At 41.5% G+C, this 18,802-nt stretch overlaps 1 protein-coding gene across 3 annotated transcripts in view; it reads left to right on the top strand.

Moving 5' to 3' along the window:
- The first annotated feature begins 5,047 nt into the window (after nt 1–5,047).
- SPPL2A (signal peptide peptidase like 2A) overlaps nt 5,048–18,802 on the top strand; it is a 59,116-nt gene continuing 45,361 nt past the window's right edge. For all 3 annotated transcript variants that reach the window (XM_048219159.2, XM_044390968.3, XM_026518470.4), the window contains exon 1: nt 5,048–5,266. Coding sequence is in view for 1 of the 3 variants with exons in the window: in XM_026518470.4 (XP_026374255.1) it covers nt 5,201–5,266 (66 nt within the window). In the remaining 2 variants the exon portion in view is untranslated. The remainder of the gene's footprint in view (nt 5,267–18,802) is intronic.

Here is an 18,802-nt window from a genome sequence, read left to right as displayed (position 1 = left end):
TAACTGGGGCTTACAATATTCTTTTTTCAGAATTTTTTTTATAAAACAATTTATTCATTCAAAGAATTCATAAGTAGTCTATCAATAATGTTATCATACATACGTATCAATTTATCTTCATTCATTTTTAGTGTAAAATATAACCTGGAAGGAAAAAAAATCTGCTATTACCAGGAACTCATTTGGTAAATTTAAACTGTTCAAAAAGTTACATAACTTTAAAATATATATATATTTCTGAGTTTAATAATCTTATGACCCAAAAGAATCATCTTAATATTGAATCTGCTACTTAAATTTCTTCCTCCTTATTACCAATGAGGACACCCTCAAATTTTTCTAAGCAAATTAAAATAAAAGACCTGGGGGTGCCTGGGTGGCTCCATCAGTTAGGCATCTGACTCTTGGTTTCAGCTTAGGTCATGATCTCAGGGTCGTGAGATCAAACCCTGTGTGAGGCTCCAAACTCAGCAGGGAGTTTGCTTGAGATTCTCTCTCTCCCTCTTCCTCTGCGCCCCCTTTTTCTCTTTCAAATAAATAAGTAAATCTTTAAAAAAAATTTTAAATAAAAGAACTGATTTTTAAAAAAATTAGATCCAGCGGTTCCTCAAAGTCTAGCTCTGTTTAAGCTTTAGAAGACACTTCAGAAGTAATTTAGTTGAACCCAAAAATATTCAAAATGACAACACAGGCTTCTCAATTATTGGCAAACATTAATTAAGCAAACATTTATTGAGCACCGATAATGATAAAAAGGGGAATCCAACTTGCAGATTCTGGATGCTTCCTACTGCACTATCTTTCCAGAATCCTGTCTGATTGGGTTTAAATTCCTGCTCCATATCTTGTGGGAGATTTCATATGAATAATTTGACCTCTATACTTGCTCATCTGCAAAATGAAAGTAATAATTTACTTCATAAAATTGCCTTAAATGAATTAAATTAGATAATGTATGCAAAAAAAGTGTAAATGTGAGCTTTAAAATAATAATAATAGTTTATAAGACATTATTATTAAACTTTGCATGGTGTTGCATTCAAGAAGTTCCCTTATTGGGGCACTTGGGTGGTGCAATCGGTTAAACATCCGATTCTTGGTTTCAGCTCAGGTCGTGATCTCAGGGCCCTGATCTCAGGGTCGTGAAATGTTGCCCCGCATTGGGTTCTGTGCTCAGTCCAGGGTCTGCCTCAAACTTCTCTCTCCCTTTGCCCCTCCCCGTTGCACTCTCTCTCTCTCTCTCAAATAAATAAATCTTTAAAAAAAATAAGGAGGAGAGGGGGCGCCTGGGTGGCACAGCGGTTAAGCGTCTGCCTTCGGCTCAGGGCGTGATCCTGGCGTTCTGGGATCGAGCCCCACATCAGGCTCTTCCGCTATAAGCCTGCTTCTTCCTCTCCCACTCCCCCTGCTTATGTTCCCTCTCTCGCTGGCTGTCTCTATCTCTGTCGAATAAATAAATAAAATCTTTAAAAAAAAAAAATGAGGAGGAGGAGGGGGAGTAAGGGGAGAAGAGGAAGAAGAAGAAGTTCCATTGCTGCAATTTACAAAGATTTCCTAAGAGAAGCGACCAGAGCTTGAATTTTGGTCTATTGCCTTGGGTCATTTGGTGCTCCACAACTGTGAGCTTTAGGAAATTCTTTCTCCCAATATTTTCAGCTACTGAATACTCTTCTGCACTCCCTAAGATTCAAGTTAAATTTAAATTCGCCTTTCATGTAGGAAGTGGCAACTGTTTGACTGATTGACGTAACTCCAATGCGGAGGAATTCTGTCAATAACGGTAATAAACGTATGTGAAGAGGTGAACAGAAGAGCTAGTGATGAAACCATAGCTGTTGGCTTGCCTGTCTGCTCCTAGTCACCTCTTGTGAACCAGGAATCATTCAAGTCACATGTTCTCCTCGAGGAGAAATGCCTCATAAACAGGTATTAGAGGAGGAAAGCATTTAATCAAAGCCAGGTAGTCTTGACAGAAAAGCAATACCAGGAAACGCTAAGCAGCTTTTTAATCTGCGAACAAGATAATTACTGAGACTGAGGTGGTAATCGTTATTCCCATTAAAAGTGATAAGCACAAAAATCAATTCAAAATACTTTAAAGACTTAAAACATAAGACCGCAGACTATAAAACACTTAGAAGAAAACATAGGTTCCAACAACCTACAACATTCTATCTTTTATCATTGGAAAAAATTCCATTAAGTAAGTATATTTAGAAATTAAAATGATCTTTAATCTAGCAATACTTGTTTTCTGTAACTGGATTATTTATTAATTTTAGAGCTAGAGAGAGTATGAGTCGGGGGTGGGGAGAGGGAGAAGGAAGCTCCCTCCTGAGCAAAGAGCCCAACTCGGGACTGGATCCCAGGACCCTGGGATCATGACTTGAGCCAAACGCAGATGCCCAGCCGACTGAGACACCCAGGTGCCCCGTAACTGGATTTTTATATATAGTTTATTTATGGAAGAAAAACATTGACAAAAACAGCCTGGTACTCTTTATCATACCTAATACTTGCAGGGAAATTCATGTATTACAGAGATATCCTCCAAATAACTGTTAACAGCCTTTCCAGTAGTAAGTTATACCAAAAATCTTTTAATCTTCCATGAACTCTCCCAGTTTCCTTCATCTCATCCTGCATAGGGACTTCGACCAAAGAGACACCCTTCTGGCAGGGGAATTATGACAAACAATGCTGATACTTTGGATCAGAGCAATAACACAGCTTTCTATTATTCTTTTCTTTCTCCTTCTCTCCCTCTCCTCCTCTGCTTTAAAAAAATTTTTTTCAGAGTAATTTTACCTACATTACAAATCTTATAATTTTTATAATAATCATGTGAGGCAGGCAGTACAGGTATTACTGTCCACATTTTTCAGTTGTGAAAACTAAAGCAGGAAAAGAGAGACTGTACAAGGAACTAGCCTATAACACAATTTCTTTGGCTGCAAACAACAAAATTTTCTCTAATTGAGAAGGAAAGTGGGCATAAACATAGACAGGAAAATCAGAGATCTTCAGACAGCCTCAGGAGCCACGCTGGAGATTCACTAGGCAAAGTGCCACTATGGGCAGGAGGGAATATTTAGAGATGAAGTCATCCAGTCCATCACAGCCATTTTACTAAAGAGGAAACTCGCTTGCCCTCAGCAGCTAGAAAGTGTGAAAAAGAGTCTAAGATCAACAGGCAGGAGTCCTGTGTTCCGGCCTCATTGTGCCACTAACCTTAGGACCAACCTACCCAGCCATCAACCTGCAGACATTTGACTTGGATGTCCCGCAAGAATTGCAAAACATGTGAAAATATTTCTCTCTGCACACCCCCACCCAACCCCAACTCCTGTGGTGATCATCTCAACAAATGGCCCAGGACAAGACCCTAGCAATCATCCCTCTCCTTCTCTCTTTCATCTCCCATGTCCTCTCAGTTACCAAATTCTACTACAAATCTTTCAGATCCATCTCCTCCTCCCCATTTCTCCCGCCACTGTCTCAGTTCAGGCCCTCACTATTCCTGGCCTGGGTTAGGTTACACAGCTGTCCAATAGGTTTCCTGGCTCCCACTCTTGCCCTGTTTCAGTCCAACTGCCACCCTGCCTGCCACCACAAAGAGCTTTCTAAACCAGAAATTGTCACTGCTCTAATTATTATTAGTCTGTTTTCCACCAACAATTGGATGAAGCCTAAAGTCCCAAGCAGGACACCCTAATCTGTTTGTGATTTGCCTCTGCCCTCTTCTCTCACTTCATCTTTCACCACTCATAACTTCAGCCAAGCCTAAGTTTTGCAGTTCCTCCAATGTCACCTTTGGCTTTGACACTAATGGTTCACTCTTCCTGGAAGTCTCCCCCTTCCCCTGCCCATTGCCTGGCTAAAATTAACTCACCCTTCTAGACTCAGCTTAGGTTGGAATTTTTCCTGGCACCCCTTTTATATGTTCCTTTGATACTCCCATGGCATCTTGTGCAAACGAAAGAGTCACTATTCATCCTGAACTGTGTTTGCTCACACATCTGTGTCCCTTGCTAAACTCAGCTGTGGGATGGCAGGCACAGCATCCTTCAGTGTTTAGAATTAAATATTCATCCAACAAATATTTGAGGACCTACTTTGATGGCCGATATTGTAGATATGAGGGATATCGCAGTGAACAAAAAGCAAAGACACCCCTTGCTATACTAAGTGGGAGGCGACATCACAGATAAATGAACGCATAAATAAGCAAGAGAATATGAGAGTGAAAAGTGATTTACAGAGAATTAAAATAAGACATCTGGTAATGAAAATGAATGGCTCCTTTAGAATGGGTATGTCAGGAGGTTCCCTCTGGGGAAGTGACATTTAAGCTGATGAGGGAATGCCAATGGACCGGTATAGAGAAAGAAAAACACTCCAGGAGGAAGGACTACAGGTACAAAAGAACCAAAGGTGGCCATGTGGATGTAAAGCGTGGGAAAGTAGTGAAGATGGGGTCAGAGAAGAAGACAGGGACCATACTACGTAAACTTTGTAGGCCAGAGTAGAGTTTTGATTTTGTTCTAAGTGTGATGGGGAGTGACATGATCTGATTTGTATCTAGGACTGCTATGTGGATAATGGGCCGCCCGGAGTCTTAAACAGACCAGTTTGGAGGAGAGAAACATCGGTGGCCTGGATACAGAGGTCGCGGCTGTTTGGGACCCGGTGGATATACGTGTAAGTGAACGGGACCTGCCGGGGGGCAAACGAGCACGTAGATTTTGAGCCCGGACGCCGGGTCGGTACTGGAGTACAGAGCAGGCGCACGGTGACTCCTAGGAAGAAGAGGTATTGAAGAAGTTGCTTTGGGCGGCCGCCCCCCCCCCCCCCGGACTCTGGGGAGAGTTCGGGTCAGGCAGCTGGAAAGAGAAAGAGACACGCCCAGACCCACAGTAGGCGGCCTGCCAACGCCGGCACTGGAGAGCGCCGAGAACCAGCCCGACTGGCGGCGCGCGCGAACCCGGACTCCACGTGCCCCGCGCGGGGGTTTCCGCGTCCTCTGGGCGGAGCCGGAAGAGGAAGTCGGCGCTGCAGCGGCGGCCGCAATAGCAGCGGCGGCCCCTGCCAAGCCCCGCCGTCCGCGCCGGTCCGGCCCGGCCACGGAGGCAGCGCAGCGGCGGGACCCGGAGCCTGTGCCCGCCGAGAAGCGCCGCGTCGCCGGGCGCCCAGCAGTCCGATGGGGCCGCAGCGGCCGCTGCCCAGGGCCGCGACCGCCCTGCTCTGGGGCTTCCTGCTCCCGCTGGTAAGGGGGACGGCCGGGCGCTCGGGCCTCCCCGGGGCGGGGCCGGGGCTCCCTGCCCCTTCTCCTCCCCACCCCCGGGCTCCCGCCCGGCGACTCCTTTGCCAGCGCCCTAGTGGCCTGCCCCCTTCCCATTTCTCCCATTTCCTTCCAGCCTCTCCTTCACCCTCTTTTCCTCCGGCCTTCCCACCCCACCCCCATTCCCGTCCTTTGAAGTCCTCGAAATACCCCCTCCTTTCCCCGAGCAAGCTGTCTGCGGAGTCCCTCTTGCTACACTGACCTTGAGAATTCTCTATAGTTTTTCACGGTTCCGGACATTCTAAATTGACCTGAGTTTTATCGTCTGCGCTTTCTTACAGCATCTTGATCTCTTTCACCCTCCAGAAGAAGAAAAAAATTATACGTGTCCCCGGGGTGTTTAGCAGTTCAAAGACTGCGCTTTAGTTTAATTGCTCGAATACAGGTTGTTTTTTTTTCTTCCTCCGTAGTTTCTGCTTCCCCTTAGGGCTCATTCGATTTCATTGTGTGTGTGGGAGGGGGAGGGGTTGGTAATAGTAATAATTTAAAATAATTTTTTAAAAGACATATCAAAGTGTAATATCTTTGTGGTTTTCAGTTCTCCGCCTGGTTTAATGGGGGAGGGGAATCGGTTAAGTAACAGTAATCAACCGGCGTCTGGGTGGCTTAGTTGGTTAAGCGTCTGCCTTCAGCTCAGGTCTTGATCCCGGAGTCCTGGGATGGGCCTCCCTGCTCAGCGGGGAGTCTGCTTCTCCCTCCCTCTGCCTCCTCCCCAGCTTGTGCTCTCTCTCTCTCTCCCTCACTCACTCTCTCTCAAGTAAATAAATAAAATCTTTTAAAAAAAAATTCTACATTAAACAACTGGAGCTTCAGCGAATGGTCAGGACCCCGGTGTTGGGTGTTTCAGTTTTCATTTCTTGGAAGTTTCACTTAGGGAGTTTGAGGTCAGGACTTTTGTGAGCTTTATCTACACGGAATTAATATGGGTGGATGCTTGTCTCGGTCTTTCCATTAGAATATGTAACTTCTCTGAAAGAGTATATTTTGCATTCTCTGCTACTTAAAGGTTTACTGTTAGTATATTTAATATAAAAGTGTCTTTAACATTTATTAAGAAATCAAAATCTAAAATGGTTAAGTGCCTTTGGTGTACTCCTAACTTTGCTAGGCAACATTCGGAACATGAATGAGATAATGTATCTAAAAATTGCTTTTGTGGGGTGGAGGGGAAGTACAGTATAAAGAGAACAACAAAGTCATGGTGTTAGTCTGAATCTTTGAAGTGTAGTTTACAATGTAAGATATGTCTGAAGGATAACAATTCAAGTGGTATGTAAATGTACATGAAACTGTAACCTAGGTAAATATCCTATATATCACATTTCCACTGATCTTTTGCCAACACAGTAATTAATTATATATCAATTGCTGATAACTCACATTGAAATTATAATCAAAAGTTCTGAACCCTCTTGCTAAAAAATGTGAGCAGAGTGTGATTTCAAGGGCTTCACAAATCTAAAGGTCGTCCCTATTTTAAATTGTGGCCAGCCTGTATTTCCCACAGTGTAGATTTTATTCTTTTTGTATTGCACCTTTATATTTTGTTGTATCTCACTGTACTAATTCTTGGGAGGATCTTCTCAGGGATGTTGGGGGGACTTAGTAACATTTTTTTTCCTCTGCAGATATTTAGTGTGCATCTATTACATGTGAGGCACTGTGCCAGTGAGCGTGAATAAACTGGCAAGATCTTTTTGAATTGTAAAGACCTTTTTCAGTGCCAGCCACTGTTATTGATTTTCTGTTGTTGATTTCTCAGTGGGTTTGTTTTCTTCTTGACCCTTCTTGAAATGATCTCTTTCCTTTTCTGAGGAACTCGGATCTGGTGTACCTTTCCTCAGCAGGAGCACTCTCTGTCCTTTCTACTCACTTACTGAATACCTGCTTCTTTCCTCCAGCACTATCTGAAGTCTTTTGGATTTTTTTTTTCTTCTTACCATTTTCTCCCTTAAGCCTTTGCTTATTCCTCTTCCTTAATCTTACAGCTCTAGGTGGCCTCTCTGTTCATTTAATGATGGCAGTTTAATCATTTCATTTCTCCTTTCTGGGCTCTTGAAGCTGGCACTGCTACCAGCTTTCCCTTTAGTTATGTAAGAACAAGGCCAATATCCTCATCTAGAGGTACATAGTCTCCAGAAACCACTGCCACATCTTTGTAGAAAACGAAGAGGATTAAGGATTGGAAAGGCCCTTCAGCATCACGTAGCCTACCCTCCTCATCTTGTCCCCCTCACATTAGCATGACCCATTAAACTCAAGCTGCAGTACATCTGGCTGTTTTGATGATTTCTAAACCCATTAAGTATTGAAGTCTAGAAATAAAAAGAGTGTGTGGCAGGTGGTTAGTTCTTTCCTGGCCTTGCCGTGATTTCCATTTCACAGTCTTCCTTCCCCAATCAGACCCCCATCCCTAGCCGCAACTGTTAGGCCTTTATTTCACAGTGGTGTTTGGACTCAGTCACAGAGTTATGTTTCAAAGAAAATGAGTAAAGTTTAGCGTGGATCTGTTTTCTAAAATTGCTTCAAAGGTCTCTGAAGAATACTGAATCTTTCCCGTAATGTTTTTTACAAAAGTTCTGTTCATTTTTCATTACTTCAAAGAATTTGACGTGTTACATAGCCACATCTTGAACGTATTACAGTGAAGTCATAATCAGGATCCCCAGCAGAGAAATCTCTTGCTGAAATCTGCATTCCTTTGGTATACTACACTAACTCAAAGAATCTTCTTTAATTCCTTCTCTTCTGCACTCCTGTCTCATCCTTTTGGTGAAAGAAGGTATGTTCTGCTCTCCAAACTATCAGGGACATCCTGAGCTGCTGTGTTGTAGACTGAATTGTGTCTCTTCAAATTCATGCATTGAAGCCCTGACCCACAGTGTGATGGTGTTTGGAAAGGGGTCCTCTAGGAGATAAGTAGGTTTAGAGAGGTCAGAGGATAGATCCCTTCTGATGGATTGGTGCCTTGTAAGAAAAGACACCAAAGAGCTTGTTCTCTCTCTCCTAATACCCGCCCCCGCCAAACACACACAGCATTGTGATGACACAGTGACAAAGTGTCCATCTACAAGCCAAAAAGAAAACTCTTACCAGAAACCAACCATGCTGGTACCTTTATCTTAGACTTCTAGTTTCTAGAACTGGGAGAAACTAAATTGCTGTTTAAGCTACCCACTGGTATTTTGTTGCAGCAGTCCAAGCTGACTAAGGCAGATTTGGGTACCAGGAGTGCAGTGCTGCAGTAGCTAATACCTAAACATGTGGTAGCAGCTTTGTAACTGCGTAGAGTTCAGACGAGGTTTGAGGTGCATGCCAGAAATATGGGCATTAAGGACTATTCTGGTGAAGTCTCAGAAATGAGGAACATGTTATTAGAAACTGAAGCAAGGGCAATCCTTATTATGAAATGGCAAAGAACTTGGCTGGACTGTGACATAGTGTTTTGTAGAAGGAAGAATTGTGAGCAATGCAATTAGATATTTAGCTGAGGAGATTTCTGAGCAAAGTGTTGATAGAGCAGTGTGATTCCTCCTGACTGCTTATAGTAGAGTGTAAAATGGAGAGAGAGGAATCGAAGACAGAATTGTTAAGGAAAAAACTAGAATTTGAAGATTTGGAAAATTCTTAGCCTGTCCATATTGCAAAAAAATGAGGAAGCTTGTTCTGAAAATAACACTGTGTGGCTGGAAACCATCTGATAAAGAGTTTATAGGATTTTCGAGCAGAAATACTGCCAGTTTGAACTAAAGGGGACAGAGATGTGGCAAAATGAAGAAAGGCTGTTGGACTTCTTGGATTTGACGGGTGGGATGATGGAGCTATGTGGCTGTAAACATGGATTATCTTCAAGAAGGAGGAGAAATGACCCCAAAGGCAAATCAGAGATCATCAGGCCACTGCCTCAGTTTCAGCAGGCCTTACGGCCTCTGCTGGGGGGATTCAGTGGGCTTGACTTCCATTGGGCCTGGAAGGAGGGACATTGAACCAAAAATGATTATTCTTGATCCTTAAGACTTAATGGAATTTGTTTTGCTAGGTTTTAGACTTGCTTGGGTCCTGTCACCACTTTCTTCCTTCTGATTTCGCGCCCCCCCCCTTTTTTTTTAAGAGAGAGAGAGTGGGGGGACAGAAGAGGGAGAGTGAGAATCATAAGCAGCCTCCATGCCTAGCACAGAGCCCGACTTGGGGCTTGATCTTCAGTCTCAGGACCCTGAGATTGTGACCTGAGCAGAAATCAAGAATTGGACACTTAACCTACTAAGCCACCGAGGCACCCCTCCCTTTTGGAATGCAAATGTCTACCCTGTGCCTGTCCTACCATTATATTTTGGAAGTATATAACTTATCTGGTTTCACAGGTTCATAGCTGGAGAGGAATTTTGCCTCTGAATGAATTGTATCTTGAGTTTCAGCCACAGATGATACTAGATGAAACTTTGGACTTAGAGTTGATTCTGGAATGAGTTAATAAGGGGCTGTTGGGATGAACTGAGTGTATTTCGTGTGTGAGAAGGAAATGAATTTGGGGACCCAGGGGCAAAATGCTATGGACTAAATTGTATGCTTCCAAATTCTTTTGTTGAAGCCCTAACCGCCAGTGTGACCGTATTTGGAAATTGGCCTTTGGGGAGATACTTAGGTTTAGATGAGGTCATAAGCATGGGGCCCTTATGACGGGATTGTTGCCTTGTTCTCTTTCGCAGCCATGTGGAGACACAGTGAGAAGGCAGCCATCTACAAGCTAGGGAAAGATCCCTCACCAGAAATCAGTAAGGGGTACGTGTGCTGGCACCTTGATCTTGAGCTCCCAGGTTCCAGTCTATGAGAAAATAAATTTCTGTTTTTTAAAGCCACCCAGTCTGTGGTATTTTCTTATGGCGGCCCGATATTGGACATGCTGGTTTTGTCACATTTCCTTCCTTTACTTTTAGATTCTTCACAATTTTTTTTTTCTTTTTTTACCTTCTCTCCTCTGGCCTACCTCTGAGGATTCTGCATCCCATGGTCTGCTTTATCAGTCATCCATGGCTGTGCTTTCTCCTTCCAAAATGAAACATACATCTCCTCAAAATAATCCTGAGGAGGTTCAGGAAGATTATGACTTGTCCTAGATCATACAGAAAGGCATGAAAAAGAGGACTAGAACCCAGGGTTCCTAGACTTTCCTTGGTATTTTTCCACTAAGTTGTGCAATATGTTTTCTTAGGAATCAAGAATACATCAGAAGACTAATTGGATAAATTTGAGGATTTATTTATTCATAAGAAAGGGTTTAAAGATAGAAGTCATGTTTATTATATATTTGATAACTTTTTGGCTAAAAATCACCTGGAATTGGGTGTTTACAAAACTCTAGACCATAAAGTCTTAAGGTATAGATCCTTACTCCAAGATACTAAAATTTTGTTAAAAATTTTTATTGCTTTTAGGTCGGAATTTGCTAAACATCACTCTGCACTGTGGTCTTAAATCAACTTTTTATGCATTTATATTGTCTGGTCTTGCAGTCATTTGAATTTGTGAATTCTAGTGTAAATCATAAATTCTGTAACAGTTGAGATATATCACTAAGCAGTAAGATTACTTAGGGAAAACCAAGAAGAAGGTTAGATCTAGGTAACTAGTAAAATAGGAGCCTCGTGAAGGGGAAACTCTACCAGGCTCATTCTCTGGTGTCTCCCCTAGCATCTCATAGACTGCAGAATACTGAATAAATGAATGTCTCCTCCCCACACCCTAATGCCTCTTCACCTGTACATTACAGGCGAAGTGCAAGGATGGTGCTGGCTCGACTTTTCCCATGGCCCACAGACTCCTCTGATTCCCTGTAAATACCTGTTTGATGCCTTAGCACCCACTGAGCCACTAATTAAGTAGTTAAGATTACACTTAATCTTTATGGGTCTGGGTCTAGTCACCTTCCGTGCATCATTTCCATAAACCTCGAATCTTGGAGGTAGGAGTAGAAACAATGCAGCTTGTTGATTATATAACTTATTAGGGAGGAAACAGGCATAGAAAATATATAATAATGAATGATCAGAAAGTTACTTAGGCCTAACTTTGAAATGTGTCATTCACGGTGCACAACCTCAATTCTGTCTTTCCTGTAGAGGCCCCTTCCTGTTCTTTTTTTTTTTTTTTTGAGGCCCCATCCTGTTCTTACTGTATTGCTGTTAACTGTGTAGCTGTGTAAAGATAACGATGTTTTAAAGAAGGGGATACCTCCTAGATTGCTAGGATGTAAGGGTGATGGGGTAGGTGACTGTTGCTCCTGTTGCATTTACCATTCAGTGATTACATTGCAACTTTATATCTTCTGGTTTAGGAATATAGTGTTTTGTTTGTTTGTTTGTTTGTTTTTAGATTTTTATTTATTTATTTGACTGAGAGAGAGATAGCCAGTGAGAGAGGAAACACAAGCAGGGAGAGCGGGAGAGGAAGAAGCAGGTTTCCAGCAGAGGAGCCTGATGTGGGGCCCGATTCCAGGACTCTGGGATCACGCTCTGAGCCGAAGGCAGACGCTTAACGACTGAGCCACCCATGCGCCCCAGGAATATAGCGTTTTTTTAATTGTTAGTTTTCATTATCGATAAATTCTGTTTATTAACAAAATTTACCCCTAAGCCCCAGCTCTTGTATTTGCTGTCTAAAAATACAGAAGTAATTTAATCTGTAGATGTTATGAAGAAAGATTGCCAGGGGGTTAATTGGAGAGAGAATTACAGTCACATTCATACATTGCCCCTCGAAACTGAAGGATTATGTATATCTAATGGATAACAATACAAATAACATGACCCTGGTTTAATTGACAGACTGTAGAGGGGGTGGGGAAAGCTGGGACCCAGTGGGTGGGGAAAGCTGGGACCCAGTGATGCATATACTGAAGAGTTTTGAAGGAGCTCATGGGTGAATGGAACTACTGGCCAAAAATATGGATATTGGCGATACCAGCAGACTGCAGGTACAGTGTGATTCACCTCTTGAGAAAATTCCTAGGACGACCCCAATTATATCTAGAAGACCTGTGAGTTTTACCACTGTTCATGATGAAGTCTATAACCATGTACTCTGTGGACCAGTATCAGAGCATCCCCTGGAAGCTTGTTCCAAATGCATGATCATAAGCTCCACCTAAGAGCTGCTGGATCAAAATATGCATTTTAACAAGAACGTTAAAGTTCAAGAAGCACTGATCTATAATAACAGGTAAGAAATTGCTGTACAGAGTATTGAGCATAATCTCCGGGAAGAAAGAAGAACCATGCTTGACGCATCTGTTGAGGCTTTGTAAGGGAATTAAATATACACATGGGAAAAGGTAAACATTGAGTTGTTCAGAGTTCTACTTGATCAGGTGAAAATGGGTCAAGATACATACAGAGTTCCAACAGATGCAAAGGGTGGCGTGTATACAGGGTGGGGGGTAGTACGTTAGATACATTTTTAGCTAGAGAATTGTTCTTTTTAAAAGAAATAATCTGAAGACTTAAATTTGGAAGAGATCTACAGCTAGAAGATACCTTTTGAAGAAGAAAGAAGGGTAGAAGACAAACCAAACCTGTGAACTAGGGTCAAAGAAGAATCCTTAGACTGTGCTATTAGATTGGATAGGAGTAGAGCAGGCTAGTTCTCACTAGGTTAACATTGGGCTGGTGAGTCAGCATCAGGAGGCTGTTGGAACAGAGGCCTGGAATTCAAATGCTCAGGAAGATGAGAGCGTACAGCACGGTTGTACTCCCAAGAGACAGGGACGTGAAGGTCAGTGCCAGGCTGACTCCCTGTAAGTATACTGATGAAGTAAAGCGCCTACACATGTCCCTTTGTTTACGGTCCGACCGGTCTGAGAAAACGGGGAGATAGTATATGTGCAGGGATGGGAGTATAATATACATCGTTCCAGTTGTTCCTTCTTAGACTTTTGGTAATCATTTGACACCTGTCATACCGAAAGCTGGTTAGGGGGAAAATGAGCAAAGGAGTAGATAACTGTAACATTAAGATAGACTTAAACACCAATGTTTTTGGTTTGAAAGTCAAGTGATCTGGATAAACTAAATTCAGAATTGTTTGTGAGCAACAGACATCCCATGAAGTTTTACGGAGGTAAATTTGATGCAGAAAAGGAAGTACTACCTCATACCATGGGCTAGTCAACTTGTTTATCTTGCGTGTGAGGATCAAGTAAGATGTGAATATGAAGGTACTGGTATAAAACTGATGATTTGACGGTCCTGGAGAAAGCTTGATACCACAATCAGTACTAGGACCTGGTGTGTAGAGGGAAGATATGGGGAAAGCAGTAAGGAGAAGTTGTCCTAGGACAAGGAATCCCATGAAGCTCTAGAGACCTAGAATTGGAGGCATTTAGACGAGTATAAAGAAATGATGCGGGAGGAACTAATTGGGTATTAGAGGAATTTGAGTAGTGGTAGGAGACCCATACCAGTATCACGGAAGTGGGGGTGAACAGCTAATGCGGAGATCCATGCAACCAGTATAAAACTGGAGGGTGCTGGTTGGGCACTAAGAGTTACTTGGGGATGGGGCGCCTGGGTGGCACAGCGGTTAAGCGTCTGCCTTCGGCTCAGGGCGTGATCCTGGTGTTATGGGATCGAGCCCCACATCAGGCTCCTCCGCTATGAGCCTGCTTCTTCCTCTCCCACTCCCCCTGCTTGTGTTCCCTCTCTCGCTGGCTGTCTCTCTCTCTGTCGAATAAATAAATAAAATCTTTAAAAAAAAAAAAAAGAGTTACTTGGGGATGAAACTGCAGGAAGGAACTTGAAATGATAGAATTGAAAGACTGCTGGTCTAGATTCTGGAGAGCTCAATTCTAATCTTGGCCCCTGAGACCACTTCATTTTGATCATTTTGGACCTGTTAGAGCTATGAAATGAAGGACCTAGAGTCGTATCTCTAAATCCCTTTAAGCCCTTGATACTAAGCTTTTTACTAAGAGAATATTTTCATTACTGACTGAAAATGCAAACGTAATTTTTAAAGGTTGCATAAAGTCATAGACCAGACCACAGCTGATTACAAAGGAAAAATCAGTTGTTTTGCAGCATATCTCTAACTTAGAAGATGTGAAGGAAGGTATCCTGTCCTTCCATCAGAGAATCTTTGTCAAATGATCTAACCCTGGCATGTGGGTGGACCACAAGCCTCACCTAATTTGGTGTTTGTAATGCTTGAAGGGACACTGAGTTTCAAGCCTTTTTCTTTATGCTTCCCTACTAATTGACCCACAGAAATGTGGTTTCCACTACTCTGTTCTCTTAGAGCCTTGTACTGAAGGCTAGTCCATATACCAGCAGCCACAGCAGCAGCAGCACCTGGGAGCTAGTTAAAAATGCGGAATCTCACACTCCACCCAGACCTACTGAATCAAAATCTGCATTTTAATATGATTGCTGCGTGATTTGTATGCACAATACAGCTTGAGAAGCTCTGCTCCTGTCGCTGTGGTTCCCAAACGTGAACAAGTAACAGAATCTCCAGAAGGGCTTGTAAAAATAAACTGCCTGGGGGTTTCTGATTCAGTAGATGTTGAATAGAGCCCAAGAATTTGCATTTCTAACACCATAAGAACTACCAGAGTTTTATTAGACGCTCTGACTTTAATCATATTCTGTTTCTGATTATTTGAGGTTTGTTTTTAATCTTCCCGGTAAGACGAATTTCTTGTGTGATGTTTCTTTGGGGGAAGGCAGGTTTATTGAGATACCATTCCCATAGTATGCAGTTTACCTATTTGAAGTGTACAATGCAGTGGCTTTTAGTATATTCACAGATCTGTGCAACTGTTAACACAGTCCATTTTAAAACATTTGCATCACCCCAGAAAGAAGCAAATAGGTGGAACACAGAGGATGTTTACAGCAGTGAAACTACTCCTTATTCCACAGGTCACTGTGATGGTGGATACCTGTCAAATGTATAGTATGTACAACACCAAGAGCGAATGCTGAATGTAAATTATGGACCGTGGGTGGTAATGAGCAATGTTATATTCACTTATTGTAACAAATGTACCCCTCTGGTGCAGAAGATGATAATGGGGGAGGCTGTGCATGTGTATGGCAGGGGGTGCGTGGGTAAAGAAAGAAACCCACATCCTTTAGCTATCCCCTCATATCCCCATATCCCACCAAACCCTAAGCAACCATTAATCATCTCCTATTTCTTGTGCATAATACAAGTACTTCTCAGGTTGCTAGATGTCTTATTAATAATAATAATAGTTACCATTTACAAGAGCTTAATACATGCAAATAATTGCATTACCTGACTTAATCTTCGTGACAATTCTGTGTCAAAGCTGAGGATGTTGTAGCTTAAAACAGGTTAAATGACTTGGAACGTGGGCAGTAGATGGTGAAACTGCCATTCTGTCCCAAGTCTCTAATTCCAAAGCTCATGATATCTATTATTAATAAACTAAATTTTTGGAGCTGTACAATCTCCATAAGTAATTTACTAAGATTGTTTAAAATGTAGCGGAAATGCTGAAGTTGTTTAGGTATGGTAGTTTGCTCATGAAATTTGTGGCATGTTTCACATTGAATACTAACTATTCTACAATTGTATATTGTTCTACTTTTTTATACTAATCTTCCACTAACAATTTATGTTTTGCCTTGGTAATTCCAATATCAATGACTTTTGCTTTTATCAGTGCTGAATTTTCTTCAATTGTAGGGAAGATTATAATCCCTTTATAGCAATAAATCTTAACTTTTTGAGTATCTTTGTACTTCCTTGAACATTTAAGTTTTTTTAAAATCTCTTAGTTTTTGTAAGTATAACAGTAACACTGAATATTATATATTATGTTAAAGAAGGTAGTGTGTATCTGTCAATATGGAAAATCTGTATAAATTTAGAAATGTGTAGAAAAGCTACATAGCAGTATAGTTTGACCTCATGTGTAAAACTATACACATTTGAGATATGTATCCATGTATTTATATATAAGTATATATTCCTATTAAATATATATGGATAGTGTCTGGAAAGATATGAAAGAAACTCCTAAGTAAGAGTGTAACTGAGATCCAGGATAAGAGGAGAGGGACTATATGCCTTTCTGTTTTGTTTGAGTGTTTTTCGTTTTTAGTTTCTCCAAACTTTTCACACTATCACCTTTGCCTTTGTTTCTCTCTCTCTTTTTTTTAAAATAGCCTGGTGTGTCTCCACATCTTCAAGCTCACATAAATGTACAGATACATATAGGGAACTTGGGGAGGGTCACTTTTTTTTTTTTTTTAATAATAAAAATTGGGTTACATTGGTGTGCCTGAATGAGTCAGTGGAGCATGTGACTGTTGGTCTTTGGGTGGTGAGTTCAGGCCCCACATTAGGCATAGAGCTTACTTAAAACAAAAAGTAGGGTTACACTATAAATATCTCTGTAGAACTTGCTTTTCTCACTGTGGACATCTGTTTCTACAGTTAGATCTAGATTTTTCTTTTTAATAGCCATGTACTATTCATATCATAATGTAATAGGCTCCTTATTAGTGAAAGTTGACTTAGTGATTAATGAAAGTTGTTGACTTTTCTTTCTGTAACAAATGATATTGTGAATATGCTTATACATTTTTCTTTGTGCATTTCTTTTTTTTAATTGAAGTGTCATTAACATGCAATGTTATATTAGTTTCAGGTATATAATTATTCAACATTTCTATAAATTGCTCAGTGCTCATCAAAATAAATGTACTCTTGGGGCGCCTGGGTAGCGCAGTCATTAAGCATCTGCCTTCAGCTCAGGGCGTGATCCCAGCGTCTGGGATCGAGCCCCGCATCAGGTTCTTCCGCTGGGAGCCTGCTTCTTCCTCTCCCACTCCCCCTGCTGTGTTCCCTCTCTCGCTGGCTGTCTCTCTGTCAAATAAATAAATAAAATCTTTTAAAAAATAAAATTAAAATAAATGTACTCTTACTCCCCTTTAATTCACTCATTACCCTACCCCTGGCAACCACCAGTTTGTTCTGTGTATTTAAGAGGGTTTTTTTGTTGTTGTTTTTCTTTTTCTTTTTTTTTTTTACTTCATTTGTTTTGTTTCTTAAATTTTTACATATGAGTGAAATTGTATTTGTCTTTTTCAGATTAGCTTATTTTGCTTAGCATAATACAGTCTAGCTCCATCCACACCATTGAAATGGCAAGATTTCATTCTTTTTGATGACTAACAGTCCATTGTATATATACCACATCTTCTTTATCCATTCAGCAGTCGGTAGACATCAGGGCTCTTTGTATAATTTGGCTATTGTTGATAATGCTGCTCCAGACATCGGGGTGCATGTGCCCCTTTGAATCAGTATTTTTGTGTCCTTTGGGTAAATACCTAGTAGTGCAGTCGTAGGGTAACTCTGTTTTTAACTTTTTGAGGAACTTCCATACTGTTTTCCAGAGTAGCTGCACCAGTTTGCATTCCTACCAGCAGTGGAAGAGGGTTCTCCTTTCTCCACATTCTTGCCAACATCTTTTGTTTCCCATGTTTTTGATTTTAGCCATTCTGACTGGTACAAGATGGTATCTCATTGTAGTTTTGACTTGTATTTCCCTGATAATGACAGATGCTGAGCATCTTTTCACATGTCTATTAGCCATCTGGATGTCTTCTTTGGAAAAATGTCTATTCATGTCTTCTCCCCATTTCCTAATTGGATTATTTGTGTTTTGAGTGTTGAGTCTTTATAGGTTTTAGATACTGACCCTTTATTAGATACGTCATTTGCAGATATCTTCTCCCATTCCATAGGATGCCTCTTAGTTTTGTTTTTCCTTCACTGCGCCAAAACTTTTTATCTTGATGAAGTCCTTTTTTTTTTTTTTTAAGATTTTATTTTTAACTAATCTCTATACCCTAAGTGGGGCTCAAACTCAAAACTGTGAGATCAAAAGTTTCATGCTCTACCGACTGACCTGCCAGGCACCCCTTGATGAAGTCCTAATAGTTCATTTTTGCTTTTGTTTCCCTTGCCTCCGGAGATGTGTCTAGTAAGAAGTTGCTATGGCCAGTGTCATAGAGGTTGCTGCCTGTGTTCTCCTCTAGGATTTTGATGGGTTTCCTGTCTCACATTTAGGTCTTTCATCCATTTTTAATTTATTTTTGTTTATGGTATAAGAAAATGTCCAGTTTCATTCTTCTGCATGTTGCTGTCCAGTTTTCCCAACACCGTTTGTTGAAGAGAGTGTCTTTATTCCATTGGATATTCTTTCCTGCTTTGTTTTTTGTTTTTTTTTTTAAAAGATTTTTATTTAAATATTTGTGAGAGAGAGCACAAGTAGGGGGGGGGCAGAGGGAGAGGGAGAAGCAGACTCCCAGCTGAGCAGGAAGCCCTATGCTATGTGAGGCTTGATTCCAAGACCCTGAGAGCATGACCTGACCTGAAGGCAGACGCTTAACCCTCTGAGCCACCCAGGTGCCCCTTTTCCATGCTTTG

This window comes from Ursus arctos, unplaced genomic scaffold (genome assembly GCF_023065955.2).
Source record: "Ursus arctos isolate Adak ecotype North America unplaced genomic scaffold, UrsArc2.0 scaffold_36, whole genome shotgun sequence".
Classification (NCBI taxonomy): domain Eukaryota; kingdom Metazoa; phylum Chordata; class Mammalia; order Carnivora; family Ursidae; genus Ursus; species Ursus arctos.
This window is presented reverse-complemented; position numbering and strand designations above follow the sequence as displayed.